Source organism: Periplaneta americana, chromosome 1, assembly GCF_040183065.1.
Source record: "Periplaneta americana isolate PAMFEO1 chromosome 1, P.americana_PAMFEO1_priV1, whole genome shotgun sequence".
Classification (NCBI taxonomy): domain Eukaryota; kingdom Metazoa; phylum Arthropoda; class Insecta; order Blattodea; family Blattidae; genus Periplaneta; species Periplaneta americana.
Window position 1 is genome coordinate 101,589,973 of NC_091117.1, and position 24,679 is coordinate 101,614,651.

Below are 24,679 nucleotides of genomic sequence, written 5' to 3' on the forward strand. Positions count from 1 at the left end.
GAATAAGGAACAATATGAACCTGTTCTCCAGAATTATCTGCAGCTTAACTCAATATTCGAGATCCACTGCAGTACTTCAATTGTATACTCTTGTGTTGCAGGTGTACCTCCTACTGAAACATTCCCGGTATCGGATTCTGGAGAGTTGGCTGATGCTTGTAGTGATGGGATTCTGCAATGTTCTAGTTTGGGAGCTGAGGGATGGCTGGCAGGTTGCAGCATGCATTGGCTCAACCATTGCGATGCATGTTAGCACAGTTGTGCGTCGCCTAGAGTGCAAGTTACCAAACTACACTGTATGACACATACACACTCACTCCACACAATATATATCCAATTTCAGCACAGGGGAGTGTTGTGTGTGGTTCTCAGATATTTGTATCGTGTTGGTCACATAGCATCAGTACTATACTGTGTTTGTATCTGTCACCATATTACACCAAAGCGAGTATCTACACAAACAGAGACACATCTGAAGAGATGTTAAATACTTCGGTCAATTCTGCAGTAGTTATTTTATTATATCTCTGCATGTCATTGACTTCATTTTGTAAGTGTGACTTGGAAATACTGTTTCTTGCATGAGAGCAGTGGAACAGGTATGTGTAATTGTTGATTGAAATACACATTCTTTCTAGCAAATTAATTTGTGTTGTGTTCTTTTGTGAAAGCTTCTGAAAGTTTGAGTCACCATATATTGTGCTAATTTATAAGTTTGAATATATAGTTTCAAAAATTCTATGCTCAGACCACTAGAGATGATGGAGGAGACCAAAACAAATATAATAACCTTGGGTCGGAACTCATATTGAGTGAGTGAGTACTGAGCATGCACACATGAAAAACAAGAGTTGAGGAGGAGACCAAGATACATGATTCTGTTTACAAATCATGAAACTACGTGCTGATTTGATGTATGTATTATGTTGTGATTCAGGATTGCCAGATTCTCTTGTCAGGAATTCAGGACAAGTGATGATACTGCATAACTTAATGTGACATACATTTGAATTAATTCAATTTGTAGTACAGCTGATTTTATTTGTTTTATATATTTCAGTTAATTATATAGGACCTAAACTTTTAATTTTGTAAAAATGTTTACTAAATTATGAAATTTTCTTTGAATTATTGATAAAGTCTGGAAAAATAAAGTCATATTACAGTCTGATCTGTACAAAAAAATGCATGATACAGTGTTTAAGTCTTATCAATAATGAATTAACTTCCATAGAGAGTAAAAATTAAAGATACTGTAGAATACCTAATACATACTATAGTGTTAATTTTATTATTTCAGTACAACTCTGTAGGGAGCACCAGGCAGCATTGACGACGATGTTGAACATAGGTTGGACAGAATCTTGAAAAAAATGAATGAGGAATTTTAAAAATAATTTTATAGAAATGAGTAAAAAAAATTGTATTTTTTTTTCAATCTTTTTGACATTCTGGGGCAAATATAACTCAATCCAGGACACAGGACATACCATTAAAATCCAGAACAATTCTGGAAAATCCAGGACATCTGACAACCCTGTTGTGATGTCATACTCTCAGACATTACATATTAAGTAGACTGTGTAGTACTAGTAACTCAGTTACAGGTGACTGTCAACATGGAGCACTATATGTGAAGAGAACTTAGGAACATACACCCTGTTTAGCCTCGTATAATGTAATAAAAGGAGAGTACCAAAAATAAATTCACTTCAAAAAGAGACATATTGTTGCTGCACTTCCAAAATCCGCTCTATGCATTTAAACAGATTTTTCAGGAGAAAGGAAAAAAAACATCACTTTTAACCCTTAACCCGAAAGATACACTAAAATGACACAGAAAGATCGGTCTAGGAGATTAGTCATATTTCATTATAGTAGTGCTGTCATGATAATTTTTCTCTTGGCCATACACACCACCCGCTGTTTTCTCCCTTGAAATATATTTTACTCTCCTCTCTCTATCTCTCCGTCTGTCATGTAATGATTTTTTTAATATTAAAGAAGAAATAAAAAAATTTTTTTGCTTTACATTTTAATTGTACAACAAGCTTGATTTAAAGAATACACCATGTAGCCCCACTGTAGATGCACACTTGTCTTGATGAATCTTGGAATGTGTATTTGCAGCACTTCTTGTTTTTCAACCATTATTTTATATAATTCTGGATTCCAGTGCTGCAGAAGTGGACAATTTTTTTATGAACATCAAACAAAGCACATTAGGAACAGCAAGACATGATCTAAGATGTGTACAGATCTCTGCATACAAAACTTAGGCTCCCATATGCCAGTCAAAATTTTATTTTCCCCATACGATTAATTTTAAAAAATTATAGGTTCCCATATAATGTATGGTCCTGTATGGCCTTCATGATAGCACTGATTATTAGCATATTGTTTCCATGAGTAATTTATACACATTTAATTGAAGATAATATATTTTATTAGTAAACACACATTTTACAATAAATATAATTTGAAATATTTAATTCAAGATAATTTATTTTTATCAATTACCCAGAAGCAGGTACAGATTTCAACAGGAGCAGCTGCACTACCGAAGTCTTTAGCTGATGTGATAATACCAGGTACTTCGAATAATATTGTGTGAAGGTGTTTTTATGGTTTTTAGTTGGGGTTGGCTGTACAAACTTGTCATCTGCTGTGATTGTAAAGTAGCCAACCTTTTTTTTTTATAATCTAACAATTTTCTTAGCTGTGTATGGCTTAATATAGTTCCCCCAAACTAGGGGGACAACACTTTTTAGGGAGAAGTTTGGGGAGATAAAAATTTTAGAGGGATTTTTAGGGAAAAGATCAATTTTAATGTTTTTTTTTTTTTCTAAACCACATCATTAGGATTTATTTTTAAATTGAATTGTATTGAAATTACACAACAGTGAAAATTCGAATCTTGGAAATTTAACAGAGAAAGAATTTCCAACGAAGTGATAATTTAAAAATAATTTGTCACGTTTTATGGTACCTCTGTGTCAGTGAAGGAAGTGGGGAAAAAAACCAGAGGCGGTATGCCACCCCAAGATTTTCCCCTGGCATACCTCGATTTAAAACAGGCATATCCCCTCTCTAACAACATACGCATACATGATGTATACAATAAATTGTTTTGTGCAGTCAGTAACACGAATGTTTGAAACTTACACAACACATTAAATTTCTTAAAATAATTTCAAGCTACTTCAGTTATTTACTAGATTATTTTGCAATGTTCATTGAGACTTATAATTTAAAGTAATGTTAAACCTTCAAAGTGGCTTAATTATAAATAAAAAGTGCAACAACAAAAATGCCAGTCACTAAATTGGCAACAATAGCCACCACAAGCTACAAATCGCAGCCCTCTATACTTGAAATACTACCGTTGAAAGCATTCCAGGGATTGACTTATCAAATAAACGTGTCTAAATACACGTTGAATACAGTTCCAGAAGGCTGTGGTTTAGATTTACGAAGCAAAAAGGTGTATTACTCTTTGCTGTGAAGAAATGTATAAACAAATTTTTACGGATCACATTTTTACAGTAACAGTATGTCATTTTTTACTAACGGTATGCTTTCTGGCCATAGAAACCAGTGGCGGTATTCCATACCAGCACATACCGTCTCACATCCCTCACTGCTCTTTGTGTGCATGTTTAAGGGAATAGGAACTCAGAGAACTTTCTGCAAAATTTTTAAGAAAATTGACCGGCGACCTGCAACACATCATAGGGGAGAAGTGTCCTTTTGTCAGATATTTCCAGCTAACAAGAAGTGGCCAGTAATTTTGGTGTTGATCTATGTGGCTGGGTTGGATGTGTAGTACGTTCTTAAGTCTTTATTAATTTGGTACAAAGGACGCAAATAGCCATAATAGCTGATGTGCCCTTTTTAAACCGCACTAACTACAGTGAGTGCATAGCTCAGCTGGACCCTTCTGCGGCGGCCTTGGACTGGGTGAAGATTGGCGCGTCTGCTGCCAGAGTAATGCTGTAGCTACCGCTGGCGCGCCAGCCAGTCGAGTTAGAACTGTCGTGAGGGAAAGACGTCTGTGCGCGTGTTGTGAGTAAAATTGTGTTGTCTCGTGGTGATAAGTGTCTATTAATAATGGTTGAGTACACTTTAGAACAACGTATTTTTCTCTATGATGTGTATGTGAAATACTCTTCTGCAAGGTGGTGTCGAAGAGAATTTGAACATCGGTTTGCAGGTGTTCGAATTCCTGGCAGGTCAACTATTCATGACCTTTTCAATAAAGTGAGACGTACAGGATCTTTTTTGAACAACAAACGTGTTCAACAACGCTGTGTACTGACAGAAGAGAAACTTGATGAAGTAGGGAGCACTCATTCCGAAAATCACTGTGACGTTTAGCACAAGAGGTTAACATTTCCAAGACGTCAGCTTTTGTGACAATGAAACTTCTGAACAAGCCCTACAGGATAACTGTAGTTCATGCTTTACAACCACAAGATCCTGTAAGTAGGGTTAATTATTGCAATTGGTTTATGCAGTCCATTCATAATGGCGACGTGGACCCACTTTTTTCACGTTCTTTACTGATGAAGCGTGGTTTCATCTTCATAGTCATGTTTCTACTCAGAACAATAAATACTGGGCTACCGAAAATCCCCATATTATTCATGAAGTTCCTCACCACGCTGCAAAGGTTGGGGTTTGGTGTGCAGTGAGTACGAGTAGAATTATCGGTCCCATATTTTTCGACACAACAGTTGATTCACATGTTTATGTAACTTCAATTTTAAATATTTTTTTTTTTCCGCAACTAACAAGAAATGAACGATTGAGTGGCTGGTTTCAGCTACAGCACACACCGCTGCGAATTGTATGCATGAATTACGAAGTGTGTTTGGTGACAGAATAATTAGTCGAGGATTGTGGCCACCCCATTCCCCTGACTTATCTCCATGCTATTTTTATTTATGGGGAACATTAAATAATAAACTGTACGCATCAAATTCGCACACGTTACAAGAATTTAAGGACAACATTACGAGAGACATACAGGTAATCAGTCAACATGAACTTTTGTGAGTGAACCAGAATTGTTTTCGGAGATATAAGGAATGTGTTCGAGTTGAAGGTCGTCATTTTCAACATCTGTTGTGATGCAGGTAAGCCTAATGTTAGTAGAATAGTTAGTGTTCTGTACTCATGACTTGCCAGTCGTTTACGCCTGGCGGCAGGCGCGCCAATCTTCACCTACAGTGTCTGTATAAAGACAGTGTGGACAATAGCCTCTCAGACAATAGCACAGTTCACGCCCACCGCCGCCATTGAGATTCCATGACGATCATATGTTCCTATGGAACTAATGAAAGAATCGTAATTGGGATATATTTATATGATGTTCTCCCTTTCTTTCAAACATTTTTTTGTCACATAGTTCTTGAATGCGTTAGCAAAGGTAATTCGGCAGATGTTATAATTGGCAGTGATATAATATAACAGTACGTAATGAAATTTAGGATATGCTAAACAAGTTGGCGAGCTGCAGCATTGCCAACTGTAGCTGGAACCGGCTAAACATAGAAGGATTTAAGGACCCGTAGCTGGTAGCCGGATGGCTGTAGCTTGATGACAAAATGTAGCCGTTTCGAGACTCGATCACCTGACCACAATCAAATATTATTCAATTTCTTAAGTTTGAGTGGGAGATGGTATATTTTTAGGAAGGCAGGAAAGGTAGGATGGAGAATTTTTTTGAACAATCTCTTGGAAAGATTTCTGAATAAAGTCATAAAAAAAGGGACGGGGTCTCAATTTATAAACAAACTTATGAAAGGACTGCCCTATCAAGAAGTGAAAGTCTTGTTACCAGTAGACATTAGCAAGAACTGTGATATGTTTGAAGGTTTAAAGAAGCCGATTCACAAAAAGGAATAGGGGTTGTTTCTCATTATTCCTGTCCCTGAGAAGCTATGAATAAAGTCGTAAAAAAAGGATGAAGAATGCAAACGCTATTTCTGTATAATTTTTCTGGAGATAACTAATAGAGTCAACTTTCTAAGAAGAAACGTTGAATGGGCTGTCCAGTGAAGCCATCAGTCTTGGTCAAAAGGTCCTACAGTATTTTTTTTTAGCTTTGAAGGTTTCATTTTTAGTGTTTTTTAAAGGGACTCTTGAACGCAATTTTAAACAAACTTTTTTTCTTAAACTTTCTACTGGGTGTTCATTTCAAAGTGTGTCATGACGTCACTGTTGTTGGGTCACCGATTTGAAGCGAGTTTCAGCTGATATGTTAGGGAAGTTGCCTGTTATTTAAGGTGTTCTTCAATCTGAACTTGAGAACGTATACGGTATAACTTGAACGTCGTAGCAACAGATGGCGGTCTGTACGGTCTGTGTGTAGCTAGAATACAATATACTGAGTAAATGAAACTCAAGAACAGTTTTTATTTCTCGTCAGAAAAGATACAAAACAATTCACAACAAATCCGTTCCCAAGGAGAGCTGAATTTCCATAGCCCACTCCGTTGTATCATGAACATAGACGTAGGCCAGTTGTGACTGCAGAACTCAGAGCCCTACATGTACTTTGCACCAGGATAAGTTCGGAATGGTGGGGGATTTGAAGAACTTGGTCGTTGATGATCGGAGGTCTTGTTCCCATCATCTTCAGAGAAGACTTAAGTCTTTCTGTGGAAATGGTTTTAGGGCTCCCGTGAATATCGACTTCGAACACGTAGTCAGATATCCTACGAAGAATTCTATACGGTCCTTCATACGGTGGTACAAGGGATCCTTTAGTTGCCACACGAACAAAGACATGCGTACACGTATAGTGAGGATCACGTAAGTTCAGTTCCCAAACAGCAAATATTTCCGCCTTGTCAGTGTTGCCAACTGTTACCAGATATCACCACATGTAGTAAAATCACGATCCTATGTACTGAATGACTTCTTTACTCACCGTACTTTACCTTAATGTTGGAAGGTTATTCTAAATAGTTTCAATAATAATGAGAATAATAATAATAATGAGAAATGTATTGCTATGTTCTATTCTTTTATTCCTTTACATTATTATTAGCAGGGAACGGATTTATATGGACTAAAAATATATGAAATATGTAAATATATATGTAGTTATTTTTACCAAAATATGGAATTAAATATGGATTTTTACCAAAATATGGAATTAAATATGGACTTAAAATTATAAAAAAATGACTATGTACGTTAAATATTGGTACATTTTAATCAAACTAAACAAAAAATATAATGGACGTACCTTATCTTCCAATGTAGTTTCAACAAAACACAATTTTTATTGTCTGTTACCATAACAATAGGTTACAAACATTTCTTTCAAGTGCTGAAAAGTGAATCTTCTTCTATTGTCTCTGAGGATAGATTTATACTGACTAAAAGAGCGTTCGACGTCACAAGAAGTAACTGGTACATAATTCAATTTCACAATGTCTGCTGGGGATAAGTCCAAGTTAATCTTCACTGTTGATTCACCACTCATCACAGCAACAACCTTTTGTAGTTCTTCATATCCAGGGTTTTTTGAAAGTACAGTGTCCACCTTAGCTCTTACTGCATCTGCAACTTTACCTCTACCACGATTCAGTTGTTCCACAGTACTATTTATAATTTCAAAACTTTCAGATAGTGAAAGGTGCCTATTTTGGAGACTTTTGAGCGTTTTTATGATGCATGAAAATGTATGCTGAATGTGAGCTAAGTCATTCTTCACACTTATGTCACAGGTAACTGTTTTCGCAGTATCAATTGAGACTGCATCTTCAGAGTCCAATGCAAGGAGAACATTGTTAATAGAGTCTATATGTTCGGCATAATATTCAACTGCTTCTAGCCATGTACCCCATCTAGTTAAAATTGGCTTTGGTGGCAATGGAATTTCAGGGTACATTTCTTTCAACACGTTAACTCTACTGGGAGCTTTGAGAAATACTTTTTTCACTGATGAAATCAACAAATCTACTTTAGGGAAATTGTCTCTGACCACTTCTGCCACACGATGAAATGCATGCGCCACACAAGTAAAATGAGTCAATTTAGGATATACAACAGATAATGCTTGTCCAGCTTTGACCATATAAGGGGCAGCATCGCTAATAAAGAATAACACATTATCGTACATAATACCCTTTGGCCACAGGATACCCATAGCTTCGTTGAACAGTTTAACTATAGTTTTGTTATTGCACTTTTCTAGAACATCACAATGTAAAAGAATTCGTTCAGAATATTGTTCACTTAACAAACCGATAACTACATTACCAACAAGTCTACCTTCTTTGTCGGGAGTCTCATCAATGGAAACCCAAATTGAACTATCTTTAATTTCATCTCTTATCTTCTGTATTGTCTCATCGTAGATGGATGGAGCATACGTCTTCCTAAGTGTTGACTCATCCGGGATTGTATGTTGAGTATATTTTTCAAGGAATTCCCTGAAGACCTTATTCTTTAGTTTGTAGAGAGGAATATCAGCAGAGATGAGAGAACGGCACAGGTCGATGTTAAACTCAGATCTTACATTCGATGTTGTTGGTTGTGTTAAAAACAATTGTCTCTGCTTGGAATTTAGTTGTTTGTTGGCCTGATGTTTACTAGTTGTAATGTGTTGTTGCACCAGGAACTTTTGTGTAGATGATACTGCACACTGACACAAATTACAAAATAATATTTTATTGTCAGTTGATAAACCATCTTTTTTAAATTCTGAAATGTAACTTGTTAGTTTTGATTTTAAATTGACTGAATGACGTACTTTTGGCATATTTACCGTCTTTATAGTATGATTTACAAAACTGAACCTATGTGTACTCTGACTGGCATTTAACTGTTGAGCTGCACAACTGAAGTCTGTTAAAAATTTTAAATTAAATTAATACAGTTTTGTAACTTACTTTCCCATTGTTGATAGGACTGCTAATTTTCAAATAACTCTGATGTTAAAGGGATTACTGAACATGTGTTTAAATCTCTATTGTTGAAATGTATTTTTAAAAGTTAATGGAATTTTGTTTTGTTTTATTGTTAAACCTAATATAATATGGACTGTTTTATATGAAATATGGAAAATATATGGAAATTAACGAAAATATGTACTAAACTCTAAAATATGGAAAAATATGGAAAATAAAAGTAGGATTTTTCAACCCTACACATTGTGAAACATAAAGATAATGCAAAATATAAATTATATTAGCTTTATAAGTAAATATGTATTTACATATAAATCCTTTCCCTGATTATTAGTATTAGCATTAATAGGTTACTATACGTAAATATACAACAAAGTATAGTATATAATATTCAAGAATCAAATCTGTTCCAAGACCAATTAAATTATTGTCACTTCACTTCAAAGATTCCAGCGTATATATACTGTACTTCCTAAAGGTAGATAAATTAATAACCAATTGACTTTTGGTTGGAATTCGAATGAACTTCTGATTATCTTTTGAAATTAGTAAGGAAATGGATAATACAACTAGGCTAAAACTGAAATAATAATAAATCAACTTACAAAAATAATTTTGGTCCTTAAAAGCCATAAGTAATTTCACTTCTAGATACCTTTTTAAAGATTTCATTTGTTTGTAAATTGCTTAATAATGTTACACTTACACTTATTATTTCTGCAACTCCACGTCTGTCATTGAAAAAATGTATGATACATAACTGTGAAGTCTCTTTTTGGCTCTTGTGTCCTAAATTTAAATAAGAAAAAACAAATGATTCAAGAAATGTGAGCTGGTGAAAATTAAATACTCAATTAATAAAACAATTACTACCAAAAGAGTATTTTATTAATTCTATACAAAAGATGGATTACACAGAACAGATGGCCAGAAATCATAGATTTATACACAACATACAGCATGAAACGATCATCAAAAAATGCTTTTTGTACACAATAACATCTTTCAAACGAAGTGAAATAGCCAATAAGTTCAATAAATATTATGCTAATAAGTAATAACTATAATTAATAATTATCTACAAGCTGTAAAAGGGAATAAAATAGTATATTGTTGAAATTAGGGGGTTATGGTTTATTACGTGTATTTATAATTTTAATTACTTTTTCTACATTTAATTATATTTTAATTTCTATTAGATTAGTTGGTGGTGTGGTTGTTAGTTTTATCTGTGTACGTCAGACTATTAAGGAAAAACTGAAAGAAATATTAAATCTACAATCTACTTTATATAACAATATTTAATCAAGAACTGAATATTACTATTAATTTAATAACATAAGACCCAAAACATCTCCAAGTCCAGACAATACACATGCTGATTTTCTTAAACATGTTGGCAAACAAGCAAACTCACTACTTTTATCTTGTAATCTCATCTGAAATACAATATCTGTCTGGAGAAAATCTATCATAACATCAATTTTGAAAAGCAATTATTCAACTAATATCTTTTCGAGTTATCGACAGATACCACTTACTAGTATGATAGCCAAAATTATGGAAGAGATGATTTCATAGATTGAATTGATTCCTGGAATCTAGTAACTAACTTTCATCTTATTGAGTTGACTTTAGAGAATTGCATTCAACAAATGGACAGATTTTAAATTTTAGTCAAGATATTAAAGATATTTTAAACAGAAAACAAAACACCTTAACAATTTTAATTTATTTTCAAGGATCATATGGCTCTGTAGATATAAATCACTTAAGAAATTGCAAACTTAGGGTGTCCATGATAAAGTGTTACACTGGGCCTGTGACTTGATTATTTGATTCATTGTCACAAATATGTAAATAGAGACAGATTCATCTGGGCTTCCCACATTGTTGTTTTCAGGAATACATTTTCCAATATTAATGTCGATGGTCTAACTAAAGAAATAGATCTTATGATAATCTCATCATTTGCAGATAATATGGTTCTCTAGAACAAAAAATCACAGTCCACAAATATTAATAAACTGAGCCAAAATCCCAACAGACTTTTTGACTCTACTTGGAGAACTCAAACTTGCTCAATTAAGGGAAACTTTACTAATAAAACACAATCCCAAGTTATTTCAAAATGAATAGTATATAAGTTAACTTTAACAGATGATGTTAAGAAATGTGATACTTCTCCAGACATTTTAAAAATCATTAGAAACGATAAATGATCTGGTCAGTGAGTGACTACATACAGTATTTTTTTATAGATGGATCCTGTTTACCAAGCCATAGATGTAGTGGTGTTGTAGTACAATACCAGTATATTCCCTTTTACAGGGAATTATATTCAAACACTTGTTTGCCCCATTTTAACCGTGACAACGCTTTTTAGTTTTTTAAACATTCCGGTTATTGTATTGTGTTTGTGTTTATTGAAAGATTTTAGATAAGGGCGCAAATAGCCATAGTAGCTGACGCGCCCTTTTTAAACGCCACTAACTAACTAACTAACTTCAAACACTGACTAATTTTGATAGTGAAAATTTAGATACACTTTCAAGCTTACAAAATCTCCAGTATCGACTTCATAAATCTGAGAAGGCTGTCATACTATCAGATTCAAAATCAGATATTCTTGCTGCAGTATTGGACGTAACAGCATGAAATCTCAATATTTTACAGTGTTTTAATATTTTAAGCAAAATGGTCGAATTACATCGACGACTGGTACTTCCGTGGATCCATGAACTTTATGGAGTGGGAGGTAATGAGGTAGCTGAAAGGTAGCAAAATTACTGTAAGGTTATCTATACCTGCATCTTACCACACTGTTAAAAGAATAACAAGATCAGAACATGACAATGTGGTAACAAAAATCGGAATGATTCTAAAGCAAATGAAAAAATTGCAATAGGCCATCCGGCATCCACTCCACGATGGAGGAAAATCCTCAGAAGAAACCAACTAATCAGACCAAATGGGGGATCCAAACTACCCTCGAGTGCAGCTCTGAATTTGCAGGCCAACGAGTCTACCGACTAAGCTACATTGGTGGCTCCACTAAAAATATGAAGTACATGGCACTCAGATTATTAAATTGACAAACCTAAACAATTATTCATCAGTTAAGCTATAAAATATAATACATAGCAAGCAAGTTAATTCAATTTAAAAGTATAAACAATTCAATCAGTTGAAATATACAGAAATTGATAATAAATATCATGCAAATTACTTCACATTACAAGCATAAACAATTCATCACTTGTGGTATACAGCCTACTATTTAATTTACAGCACATACAATTCATCAGTTAAGCTATAGGCCTACAGTCTACTATTCAATTTACAGCATATATAATTCATCAATTAAGCGAAACAAAAATATAGTACAATACATAGTAAAAATAATACACCTAATTTAATAACTGAACTTCTATGAAAATCTACAGTGGCAGTACTCATATTATCACAGGCCATGATTGTCTCAAATATTTACAAAGAACTGATATTTCAGAATCTCCCCATGCCATTTCTGAAATCTCAATGAAGATATGGATCATTGTCTTGACTGTTTAACTTTACACAGCTTTCAATCATCTGGTTAAATATTGGAGTGCAAGATAACAAATGACATCAACTGCTGAACACTTGGTATCAATCAACCAACAACTTCATTACATTAAAGGGGAAAAAAAACTGAAAGAATTAATTGTATATAGACACAACACATAAGACAAGGCCGCTTCAGAACAGTAATTGGCAAGGCTCTGTTGTTTTAGGATTCTTATGTAGATTCAATTTCACCTGAAAGAAAAAAGTAGCATCTATAAGTATGCCTAATCATGAGAAATAAGAGAAACGGTTGCAATAGTAGTAGTAGTAGTAGTAGTAGTAGTAGTAGTAGTAGTAGTAGTAGTAGTAGTAGTAGTAGTAGTAGTAGTAGTAGTAATGATACTAATGATGATGATGATAATAATAATAATAATAATAATAATAATGACTGTAAAGTATGGAAATTAATATTGCAATGTAATATCAAAAGGTGATTTCACACTATCAACTCTTATCATTTAGTACAACAAATCTATTATATTCAGTTGCAATCACCAGTAGCTGTTCTTTCCTCCATTTTGTTGTTGGCTGATTTTTCACAAGTCTGCTATGATATGCAGCACTATCCATGACAATAACGCATTGCCCTAATGTTCTCAGGTCAACAACTGTGTTTGCACCCACTTCTCAACTACAGGGCTATTCATAGCACTATGGTAGTCCTGACTTTTCTTTCAATTGCATGAAAAAATTAAATCAGCACCTGCAATAAAAATTATACCTGGGCATATAATTACGTCACATGAATTCACAGCATTTAAATAAAGAAAATAAAACATAACATAACATGACATGAGATCCTCTTTGGTGAAAGGCTTTCCCACGTTTTTATTTAGTCACCAATTTTTATATTTTTGTACCCTGATTTAAAAAATTACTCTTGCCAAATTTATGGAAAATATAAATCAATATAACTTACCGAGTATAAATCCACCTTTCGTTCCGACATCTAATCTTCCACCCTCATTTGTTGGTCTACGAATAACACCATTCATGTCACTGGAAACTTCACCTGGTTTATTTCATGAATAAGTGGGTGATCCTACTTAAAAAAACAGAGAGAGAAAAGCAATTCACATTGACACTCTAAGAGACACAAAAATTTTAAAGACAGGAAAACCGTTCAAGAATTTTATAACTAGCCTCTAGTTATAATATGAAACTATTAATTGCAAAACATGTTGTTCCCACCTGAATTCATTACTAGTAGCCTATATTAATTGCAATTTCATATTCCACATAAGTGTTAACCTATTTGTTAGTAAAAAATTCAATCACTCAATGTCTCACAATACATTGAAATTTACCATTCATAAAAATCCAAGTCTCATCCAAGAATACTACGGGTTTAGGGTTCTCATGCTCCACATTTCTTATTTATTCTCTTAAAAACGAATAACATCACTTTCTCGTACATGTGTATAAGGATCCCCTTTGCTCCATAGAAATTTCATCTCTTTCAAAATTTTTTTCACCGATGATAAGGATACTCTAAATAAATATGTTTCATAATCATCATTCATATGTTCCAGAACTTTTGCTGCTGTTAGTACTTCCCCTGTAACAGTAAATGAAAATTATGCCATATTTTTATACATATGACTAATATTAGAATTACATTGCATAAATCAACACAATAATTCCTGTAACTTCCCTACCTTTATGTAACTTGTCATAAATAAATCTCGCAATTGCATCTTTCGTAAAATCATCAGCATCAGTCACTGGATGTTTACGTAGTCTATGTTTTCCTGGTGTCACAAGTGGGGTCCCCTTCTGTGAATTTATCACTTTCGTGGCTGTAGTAAAACCAAGCTGTAATAACAAACAATAACATAACACTTCTAAAAATTGTTATATCATAAAATTCATGCATGATACCAACAGTTACAGCTATATGAATAGAAAATGATCAACATGTTAGGTTGGATCTACGATAGGTTTAAGTAGGCTAATATTTAGGTAATTCTCCAGAAAAGCTACATCAAAGAAGGCATAATTTTATTTTGTTTAATTGATTTCTGTGATATTTACATAGTGATGAACACGTGGTTTTAGTGCACAGCCACAAATACTTTCAGCACAAAAATCCTTTGACACTTACCTGTATATTCTAATGCATTGTTGTAGTCCCTCCCTCAAAAGTGTTACTAATTACCAATATAACATGCGAGAGGTCCAGGACGAAGAGAAATGGTTAGTTTCCCAGTAGTGCGTCCTCGTCCTCTCGAGTGTTATATCTTAACAAGTACGTTGGGTGGGGTAGCTTTTCTGAAGAAACACCATATTTAATATTACTTAGACCAGTCATGAATAAATTATTCAGCCAGAGTCAACGTTCCTATGCTTTATAGAGTATGTTATATAGTTATTATATAAAATTGAATTATTTTTAAGCACCATAACAGGCCAACATTCATGTAATATTTGCTGCAATATCAAGTTAATAATTACAATATGACTTGTATTTTCTTCGGCCGATGTGGCATGTAAATTGTGATCTGAACGGTTAATTTAATACCAAAAGAGAAAACTGGAAATTTACTTTCGTGCTGTTTGATTACTTGTTCGTCTAATTTGTAAATGTATTTAAGCTATCACCTACTGCAGTATTACAGTATCTTAAATGTATTTAGTTTGGCAATATAAATATCACTGACTTGATTAAACATGTAGGCCTAACCTAAAAATTTGTTTTGTTTGACCACAATCATGAAATTATTAGTGCAAACTCCTAAAACTGAATACCACTTTGAAATGTATGCTTAAGAATACTTACTCCTAATAATTGTCCTATTCTGGTTGTAATTGCTGTCTCCGTTAGCATAATTCCTTCTTCATTATCTTCTTTCTTCAACTCATTATACACGTGAACTACAGATTTCTGAAGCGTACTCTGAATGCCACACATTTTCTTCCTTGGAGGAGTCACTGCAACACTATTTCATTTTTTTGACATAGTAATAAAAATCTAAACACGAAAGAAATTCATTAAAATTTGAAATAATATTTCTATCCATTACCCACATGCATTATCACGCCCAAGTATATTATATTCATTCGTACTTATCTGACTATTCTTGAATTATAACCACAACGCACACATAAAATAACTATTATGTATTAATATTAATACTAATATTAATTAATTATTAATAAGTTCGAATTTCACTATCTTCCAGTAACCGGCTGAGAAATCTAGTACAATTTTAATTTCATGGAACTCCAGTACCGGCAAATATTGTCGATATTTGCCTCAGCTGCCAACATACCGGTTACAAAATCACTACCATTTATAGTATTTGTCAGTATCGAAATTCGAAACGAAGTTGGCAAAAGAAAATTCAACCTTCAAACTAGAAAATCACCGTAATCCACTAGCATTTGTAGTAATGGGGGAAAAATGGTTAGGTTTCACCCTTAGGGTATCAAGTTACCTGGTCTTCCCTTATATATAATGTCTTATGCTGAAAAGCTCTTCTGTTGCAGTGGTGAGCAGCGGGAGTCGATCTGACAGTGCGCATTAACTGTCTGTGTTTTTCAGCGAAGGCTCGCTGCGATAGTTCGGTTTGATCGTCGACGAAAAACTCTCCCGGAAGTCTTATGCCCTGTTGCAGAAACGTTAATCATTTATGATCGGACTTTGATCGACGTTTAATCGGAGTTTGACCGGCAATCAGTTACTTTCTTGTTGCAGAAACAGCAATCAGTATTTGATCGGCGATCAAACTGTCGTCAGATTTGATCTGCAATTTTCTGCTGGTCAAATAGTAATTCTCCGATCAAGTTTGTGTCGTATGTTGCATTTACAGGTTAATTCTATATTATTTTCGAAAATATTGTGCTATGGATTCTTCAGATGAAGAAATTTTTGAAAGGTATGAGGAAGAAATATTGTTAAGGCAACGAAATATACAAAGACGAGACGAGTTATATTTTATGTTTCAAGAGAAGGAGTTTGAAAAACGATTTAGGTTAAGTAAAGAATCTTGTTGTATGGTACTTTCGAAAATCGAAAGAAATATATGTAGACAGACTAACAGAAACTATCCTCTGTCTCCAATGAACCAGCTTTTAATTACGTTAAGGTATTATGCAACTGGTACCTTTCAGATAGTCTTGGGTGATATTGTAGGGGTGCATAAATCTACTATCAGCAGAGTGGTGAGAGAAGTTACCCATGAACTAGCTTTATTAGCACAGACTTATATAAAGCCTCCAAATTCTGCTAGGGAACGTCTTGAGATTCAAAGAGAATTTTCAGCAATATCTGAATTCCCACGAGTAATTGGTTGTATAGATTGCACCCATATCCCTATCATATCACCTGGTGGGAATAATGCTGAACTCTATCGGAACAGAAAAGGTTTCTTTTCGATAAATGTGCAGGCTGTGTGCACATCTTCATTATTGTTTTGGAATGTAGTGGCACGTTGGCAAGGTTCCACACATGACAGTACGATATTCCTCATGAGCAGATTACGTGCTCAGTTTGTGAATGGAGAAATGGGAAATGGAATCCTGTTAGGCGATGGCGGCTATTCCTGCTCTAATTTTCTGCTGACACCTCTCTCTAACCCAAGGACTGAACCAGAGGAACTCTACAACACAACTCACATACAAACACGAAATTGTATAGAAAGAGCATTTGGAGTTGTTAAAAGAAGATTTCCATGCTTATCAATGGGTCTCCGGTTCAAGCTGAGAAGGCAGCAATCAACAACACTTGAGTGTATTATGGCATGCTTTGTCCTACATAACCTACTGTTAGAGCATGGAGAAACTGAACCCCCACCTCCAGACGAAGACTTGGTACGAAGATTCTACCCCGAAGCTGAAAGAGAACAAGCATTATTCAGAGGAAGAGGAAGAGGAAATGGAGGACATGTTGTCAGGACTGCTTTAATAAATACACACTTCACAGAAATGGCAGAAAGGCAAGTAAAACAATACAAGGTTATTTTCAAAGAAGCAACTTAATTTTTAAATTCATTAGCCAAAATAGCTTTTTTTATTTCTAATTCCACTCTCGCAACCTCAAGGTTTGTTTTCAATATTTTCATCTCCATGCTGTGTTTCTCCAACAGAAGGCGGCACCTTAAATCATTAAAGTCCACTTTACTACTTGTGTAGACTTCCATCCTGTTTCTCTTGTGTTTTCGTGCAGTAGGCCTACTTGTTGTAATCTGCATCTGTTGTTGAAGGCCTGCTGTTGGAATTGCTTCTGATATATTTACAGACGGAGACTGCGAAGGTGATAGAACAGTCTCATGAGCTACCACCTCTTCATGAGATTCCGTCTGTACCTCTTCAACACTCATGACAGGCAGAGGACCATCAAAATACGTTTCCACTGATTCAATATAGGAAACAGGATCAGCTGCTACGTCTTCAATGACCTGGTACTGGCCATCGCTGTCGCACGGATTACAAAGAGGTGTGAAGTTGTGATGGAGTTTGGCTATAGGCCGCTCCCCATCTACATCTAACTTCCTCTTGAATGATCCCCCGCCTGTTTTGTGCAACTCAGCCTGAAAATAGAATAAACACATATATGTTTACCATAAAATAAAAACTTTTTAATAAATAGTAGTAATATTGTAATGAAATCCCTGTAGTGAAATTTATTTTTAAAATGTATCTGATTAAGCACTCCTAATGGAAATAGGTTGTAATTGTTTAAGTACTGAGGTTTAATAAATTATGAAGAGATTGGTTTGTTGATTTAAAATACAGTATTTTTTTTCAACCATCCCCCACTGCTATTATTAATTAAACTGGCTTGAACTAATTATGGCTGAAATTATGTATTCTGATGGACCTATTTAATCTGCAGTAAACTATAAAGGAAATAGATAAATAAGTACAAATACACCATTCCCATACCCTTTCACCAAAGTAGAGCACTGATTAGGCCCACAATAATTTTTTGTTTTACATCTGTATAACTAGAGCACAGCCAACAATAGCAGAAATTACAGTTAGTCAGCACAACCCTTTTTATCAAACTATAAATAGACATACGTACCTTATCATCTGCTGCTGCCTTTTTTATTCTTCTTTTGTAATTCTCGTATGCAGTTTTTAACTGGGTAGAAGTTCTTTCGCCCTCAGACGAACACCTATTAAAATCGACAGCAATGTCTGCCCACGCCTTTTCTTTTTCTTTTGACCAAACTGCATCCGTTTTTTTGTTTTCAATTATGTTCATATATCCCTCCACTATATTTAATAGCAGAGCTCTGTCAATGGAGCTAAAATTTGGGCCCCTTGGTTTTTTTTATTGGAATCGCTCATTGACATCTTGATTTTCTAACCTCAAAGCGTATAATAAACAAACGTTCATTTACCGCTGTTAAACAGCTGAAGGTTGTATTGCGAGCTGGTATGGCGCTGTTGCCATAGGTATTTCTCAGTCAAATCGACAATCTGTTGACCACATCCATCTGATCGTATATTAACTTTCCTGCAACTCGATCTGTCAGTCAAGTAAACAAGACATCAAGTAATCTCCGATCACAACCTGATTTGATTTGCGTTTCTGCAACCGGACCTTAGTGTCGCTCCGTAAACCATTTCTGCGGACGAAGCGTCACAATCTTCTTTGATGCTGGAGCGCAATCCAAGAAGGACAGCCGGCAAGATATCGAGCCAACATTTAGATCCCGTGTGACACATGATAGCGGCTTTCAGTGATCTATGCCAACGCTCTATCATGCCGTTTGAGGCGGGATGAAAGGCTGTCGTGCGTATTTTTGTAGAACCAATGAGATTACAAAACGCTCGAAAAATAGCTGATTCAAATTGCGAGCCTCTGTCTGTTGTAATAGTGGCAGGTGCGCCGAATCTTGCGATCCAAGTCCTGAAGAATGCGTCTACAATAGTCTCTGCAGAAACTTCAGATATCGGGACCGCTTCAGGCCATCTTGTGAATCTATCAATCATTGTCAGGCAATACTGAAAACCTTTGACAACTGGAAGCGGACCAATGATATCTATATGTACGTGAGCGAACCGTGCGCTTGGCATAGGAATGTGTAGGGGCACATTTTTGTGGTGACGACTTATTTTACTTCTCTGGCACTGAAGACACATACAAGCCCACAGCATAATTTCTTTATTCATTCTAGGCCAAACAAACTTGCGCTGTATAAGTTTCTTAGTTGCTTTACCGCTAGGGTGAGACAGGTTGCGAATGTTATCGAAAACTTTCTTACGAAGACAAGATGGGATGTAAGGTCGAATGACCTGCGACGAAACATCACAATAAATTTCTTCCTTTGATTCAGTCAGCGGAATTTTTGTTAATTTTAAGCTGGTCGAATTAGATTGAAGAAGATGTTGAAGTTCTTCATCAGCAGCCTGTGCGGCCATGAGTTCATCTGCGGATATTAGCGTCGGCATGTCTATGGCACCTATACGTGACAAACAGTCTGCTACAGTGTTGTCTGCACCCTTAACGTGGACGATTTGCGTCGTAAATTGACTAATGAAATCCAAGTGACGGAGCTGCCTAGGCGAAGCTTTGTCCGCACTTTGATTAAAAGCGTGAATCAGTGGTTTGTGATCAGTTACGATAATCAGTCTTCGTCCTTCAACCATACAACGAAAATACTTAAGGCTTTTGTAAATTGCTAACAGTTCACGATCATATGTGCTGTATTTAATTTCCGCATTGGTATGTTTCTTAGAGAAAAAACCCAAAGATTCCCAACGACCAAAATTGTACTGCTCGAGCACAGCCCCAGAAGAAATATCAGAAGCATCCGTGCGAAGAGCTAGAGTAGCATTGTCCCGTGGGTGAACTAAGAGAGTTGCTTTTGCTAATTGTTGTTTGCATAGCTCAAATGCCTCTTCAGCCTCTCTATCTCACGTAATAAGACGCTTGTCATTCTTTTTTGCACCGTGAAGATGAATATGTAGCGGGGCTTGTATCTGCGCCGCACTGCGGAGGAAACGTCTGTAAAAATTAATAATACCGAGAAACTTGCGCAAGTCGGCAATGGTCTTAGGCTTGGGATAGTCTGCAATTGCCTTAATACGATCTTCAAGCGGCCTAACACCATGTTCATTGATTGTGTAGCCTAAGTAGTTAACTTCACTGACGCCGAAAGAACATTTGGATAAGTTAATAGAAAGTCCATGTTCACGCAACCTCTGGAAAACAAGACGAAGATGCTGTTCATGCTGCCCCTCGTCTTTCGATGCTATCAATAAGTCGTCGATGTAACACGTGCAGAAGTCAAGTCCACGAAGTACGCTATCCATTAGACGTTGCATAGTCTGCGCAGCATTGCGTAATCCAAAGGTCATGACGTTGAATTCGAAAAGACCGAAGGGCGTTATTACTGCTGTCTTGGCGCGATCGTCTGGAGCTATGGGTACTTGGTGATAGGCTCTGGTAAGGTCAAGAGTACTGAAAATGGTACAACCGTCTAGCCGTTGAGTTACGTCATGTATATGAGGAACTGGATACTTATCAGGGATAGTTGTAGCATTTAAACGACGGTAATCCCCACAGGGTCTCCATCCTCCGTTCTTTTTAGAAACGAGATGAAGAGGACTAGCCCAGGGACTGCTCGAGGGAGTACAGATACCTTGAGATAGCATGTAATCAAACTCCGCTTTAGCGACCTTAAGCCTCTCAGATGTAAGACGTCGAGCACGTTCTTTGATAGGTGAACCCTTCGTTTTGATGTGATGTTCCACACCATGTTTTGCTGGGCCAATAAATGGCGGAACCTTAGTTATGTCAATAAATTCTCGCAATAACAGCTCGTATTTTCCGCTAGCTATCGTAGAAAAGGTTGACAAAGCAACTGTGGTTAACTTGCCAATTGTAGCTCTGGCCGTTGAAGGGTCTGTAAGCTTTCGCTGCTTGAGATTAACTAGAATGCCATAATGTTTCAAAAAATCAGCTCCAAGTATAGGCTGAGAAATGTTAGCAATTGTGAACTTCCATGGATATTGGCGTCCTAGATTAAGGTCCAGTGTAATGAGCCTCTCGCCATAGGTATCTATGACTGACCCATTCGCTGCATATAGTTTGAAATCAGCTGGTTGCTTACCGATGAAGTTTGCCTTAGAACAGGGAAGAACAGATAAATCAGCTCCCGTGTCAACGAGAAAGTTCAAGTGATTAATCTTGTCTGTAACAATGAGACGATTTTTAAATCTCTCGTCATGGACCGCCTCGACTCCAGACGACGTCACTAGTTTTCCGAATTTTTCTCTAAGCTCCAGCAACAAGGCTGTACACATCGTCTCGCGTTAGCTCCAAACTTAAAATGATAGTAGCAAATTTTATCTTTCTTCTGTTTGTAAAGTTTACTTCGTTGGGTATCGGATGACGACCCGCCGTTATTTTTAAGATGAGGAGATTTGTACTTTGACAATTTGCATAACTCGTCTACTTTGCTTTTCAATTCCGTAACCTCGTCAACAATAGTCGATAATGTAAAGGGTTCTTGCCGAGCTACTGACATTTGAGTTGTTACGTTCGTCTCCTGCATCTTGTCAGCTAAAAATGCTAGCTTGTCCAAACTATCCTCTTCTCTGCAAAGCAAAGACATTCTAATAGTGGGTGCTAGTTGTGCTAAGAAGAGTGACTTGAGGACTTCTTCACCTAAATGACCGGAAGCTAAACTTCTGAGCTCTTGTAGATAGTGCGACGGTCGTTTCTCTCCTATAGGTATGACGCTCAATAATCTATTGAGTCTTTTGTTGATTGGTTCAGCAAAAGCGGCAATGATACGTGTTTTAATAGCGTCATACCTGCCCGTGGCTGGTGGAGATTTAATTAAATCAGCTATAATTGGAATAAACGTATGATCAGTGTTACTTACTATATATTGAAATTTTGCTTGATCTCGAGTAATCCCTGCGAAACTGAGAGCATTTTCCACTACTGCAAACCATAGATCTGGATCGTCCTTGTAGAATGGAGGAGGCTTCTCAATACGTTGTGCACACACAACGACTCTGTCACCACTACTAGTTGGTAAAGAACTTTGGTCTGTATCTTCGTGCGTGTTCATATCACGTCGGGGTCACCAATATTGTAGCTAGAATACAATATACTGAGTAAATGAAACTCAAGAACAGTTTTTATTTCTCGTCAGAAAAGATACAAAACAATTCACAACAAAACCGTTGCCAAGGAGAGCTGAATTTCCATAGCCCACTCCGTTGTATCATGAACATAGACGTAGGCCAGTTGTGACTGCAGAACTCAGAGTCCTACATGTGTGCTACCATAACCTCTTTCGAACTGTGTTTTGCGCCGGCAAGTCGTACGCAGGGTATTTGTTATCATCGGTTGCGTACGGTAACATTCCACAACACAAATCAAATGCTCCGTGTTCATGTTGACCGTCGAAGTTAATGTCAACATATACGTAAGTAATCGTCTTAACCCTCTCCCCATATCCCGACAGTACGTATTTCCAAACAGTTCACATTCCTGCCACTACCGGCGTTTACCGTACGTATCGGCACGTACTCTTCAGAATGAACGCCGTACTTGCTAGCCAACTTCTCTGCCTCTTAGATTATACACCTGAGCTGCGGAAGTGTAGGAAGATTGAATTCTCTAGGCTCATCAGCTAGCCACATGACGCCATACAGCGAGCAAAGACACATTTTGAACTGAACACCCAGTATTTCCTCCTCCCTTCTTCATCCCTTTCTATGCCCATTGTTTTTTTATATTTTTGCCTCAGTCTGTCTGAAAAATCAGTCGAGTTCACTTAGTTAATCTTGATCTACGTTTTGCCAGTTTTGTGATAGTTTGTCAATGTGCAGTGTCTTAAAATAGTGCTAAGTATGAGTTCTTCGGAGATTGTATGTGAATCCACGCATAGAAGAAGAGGTGTACAGATTCCCGAGAAGAAGAAATTAATTCGTGGTGAATCTTAATTGAAACTAAAATCTCGACAATAAAAGTATAGGGGGGAATGGGAACAAGATTCTATGTTCAAAGGATGGATACGACCTGTAGTAGGGGTGCCGAATAAAGCATTTCGCAAAGCGTGTATATGGGAAACTGTGGCGAAATTGAGTAATTTGAGTGAACATTCAAATACTGAGAAACATTTGTAGTCTGTCAAAGGACTTGTTCATGGGCAGCGTACTTTGTTTCAGTGCAATTCACAACCAAGTAGGAATGTACGTACATGCCGACGCAATACTTCTGTTAAAAGAGCAGAAATTTTAAGGGCTGGGTTAATAGCTAATAATATCAACTGTAGATGATGTATTTTTCAAAATGTGTTGAACTGACGATAAATCATCTTCCATTTGTAAATATTATATGTAGGGCTACATAATTATACAATATATATTTAAATTAAATTTAGGACGTAAATAGTGATTTAATTTCAAGACGTACGTGTAAATAGTGATTTAATTCCCACGTGTAGACTAAATAGTGATTTAATTTCAAGACGTATCATGGAGGACAACAATGCTGCATCAGAAATTGGTGAGTTAAATATTCAAAAACTTATTATTAGAATTATATTTATTCGTTCTTGGTACATATTACTAATCTAATTGTTAAACTTGTTAAATTAACAACTTTTTAATTTCACTGTGTAAAGTAATGAAACTACAGTATTATGGTACTTTATCTTAGAGACTAGTTTCGGCATAAAATCTCGCCGTTAATTTAACAAGTTTAACAATATTACATTAATGATATAACCTTTTAATCAAGAACGAATCTGCAAGGTGATACCAATTAATTATTTCTGTTTGGTTCTTTGCTTATTAAACGTAGAATATTATTATGTAAAGTATGTACACATGTATTAATTTAAAGATAATTGCGAGCGTTATTTTGGTTTATTTTCATATTTTTATTTGGATAAACAATTCTAAATTTATCCCTACTTTACTTTAAAGGACTTTCATACTGCTAGATGTTCATACAAAGGAGGTTAGTATAACAGCTGTCATTCAGTAGGAAATTTAAGTTCCGGATCTTTGACCGCTGTAAATCAAGAGACCCGTGTTCTTTAGAAAATTCAGGTAGTTGTTTCTAAAGGGAACCTCACTTTCTTTGTTCGTTTGGTTCTCTGTTTAGGTGTTTACTGTAAAACAGCCTACCATTTCGCACTATTACCATATAAATCACTATCTAC

The 24,679-nt window shown here is 35.9% G+C and overlaps 2 protein-coding genes across 6 annotated transcripts in view; one reads left to right on the forward strand and one right to left on the reverse strand.

Moving 5' to 3' along the window:
• The window catches only part of LOC138698854 (vesicle-trafficking protein SEC22a-like), a 71,747-nt gene extending 71,101 nt beyond the window's left edge, over window positions 1-646 (forward strand). For both annotated transcript variants that reach the window (XM_069825069.1, XM_069825073.1), the window contains exon 6: window positions 102-646. In XM_069825069.1, the coding sequence (XP_069681170.1) occupies window positions 102-302 (201 nt within the window). In that variant the 3' untranslated portion in view covers window positions 303-646. The remainder of the gene's footprint in view (window positions 1-101) is intronic.
• An 8,738-nt stretch (window positions 647-9,384) lies between these two features.
• LOC138698810 (uncharacterized) lies at window positions 9,385-15,781 on the reverse strand. Of its 4 annotated transcripts, XM_069825042.1 has the most exons (6): window positions 15,316-15,780; window positions 14,195-14,351; window positions 13,952-14,094; window positions 13,456-13,578; window positions 13,032-13,239; window positions 9,387-12,728 (listed from the first exon to the last, which is right to left on the reverse strand). In XM_069825042.1, the coding sequence occupies exons 1-4, from the start codon at window positions 15,445-15,447 to the stop codon at window positions 13,528-13,530; spliced, it is 483 nt and encodes a 160-aa protein (XP_069681143.1). In that variant the 5' UTR covers window positions 15,448-15,780; the 3' UTR covers window positions 9,387-12,728; window positions 13,032-13,239; window positions 13,456-13,527. The 4 variants fall into 4 exon arrangements, 2 of the variants coding, with proteins under 2 accessions (XP_069681137.1, XP_069681143.1); XR_011331949.1 differs by having other exon boundaries at window positions 9,385-13,239; window positions 13,844-14,094; window positions 15,316-15,781; XR_011331948.1 differs by having other exon boundaries at window positions 9,385-13,239; window positions 13,456-13,581; window positions 13,844-14,094; window positions 15,316-15,781.
• Window positions 15,782-24,679: the final 8,898 nt, after the last annotated feature.

Excerpts from the sequence above, each read along its gene's own strand:
- LOC138698810 (XM_069825036.1), bottom strand. The coding sequence starts at position 15,447 with ATGTGTGGCATTCAGAGTACGCTTCAGAAATCTGTAGTTCACGTGTAT. Across the intron at positions 14,095-14,194 it reads TTATGACAAGTTACATAAAG|GGGAAGTACTAACAGCAGCA; the intron begins GTAGGGAAGTTA and ends TTACTGTTACAG. Across the intron at positions 13,579-13,951 it reads AAGGGGATCCTTATACACAT|GATCACCCACTTATTCATGA; the intron begins GTACGAGAAAGT and ends TTTTTTAAGTAG.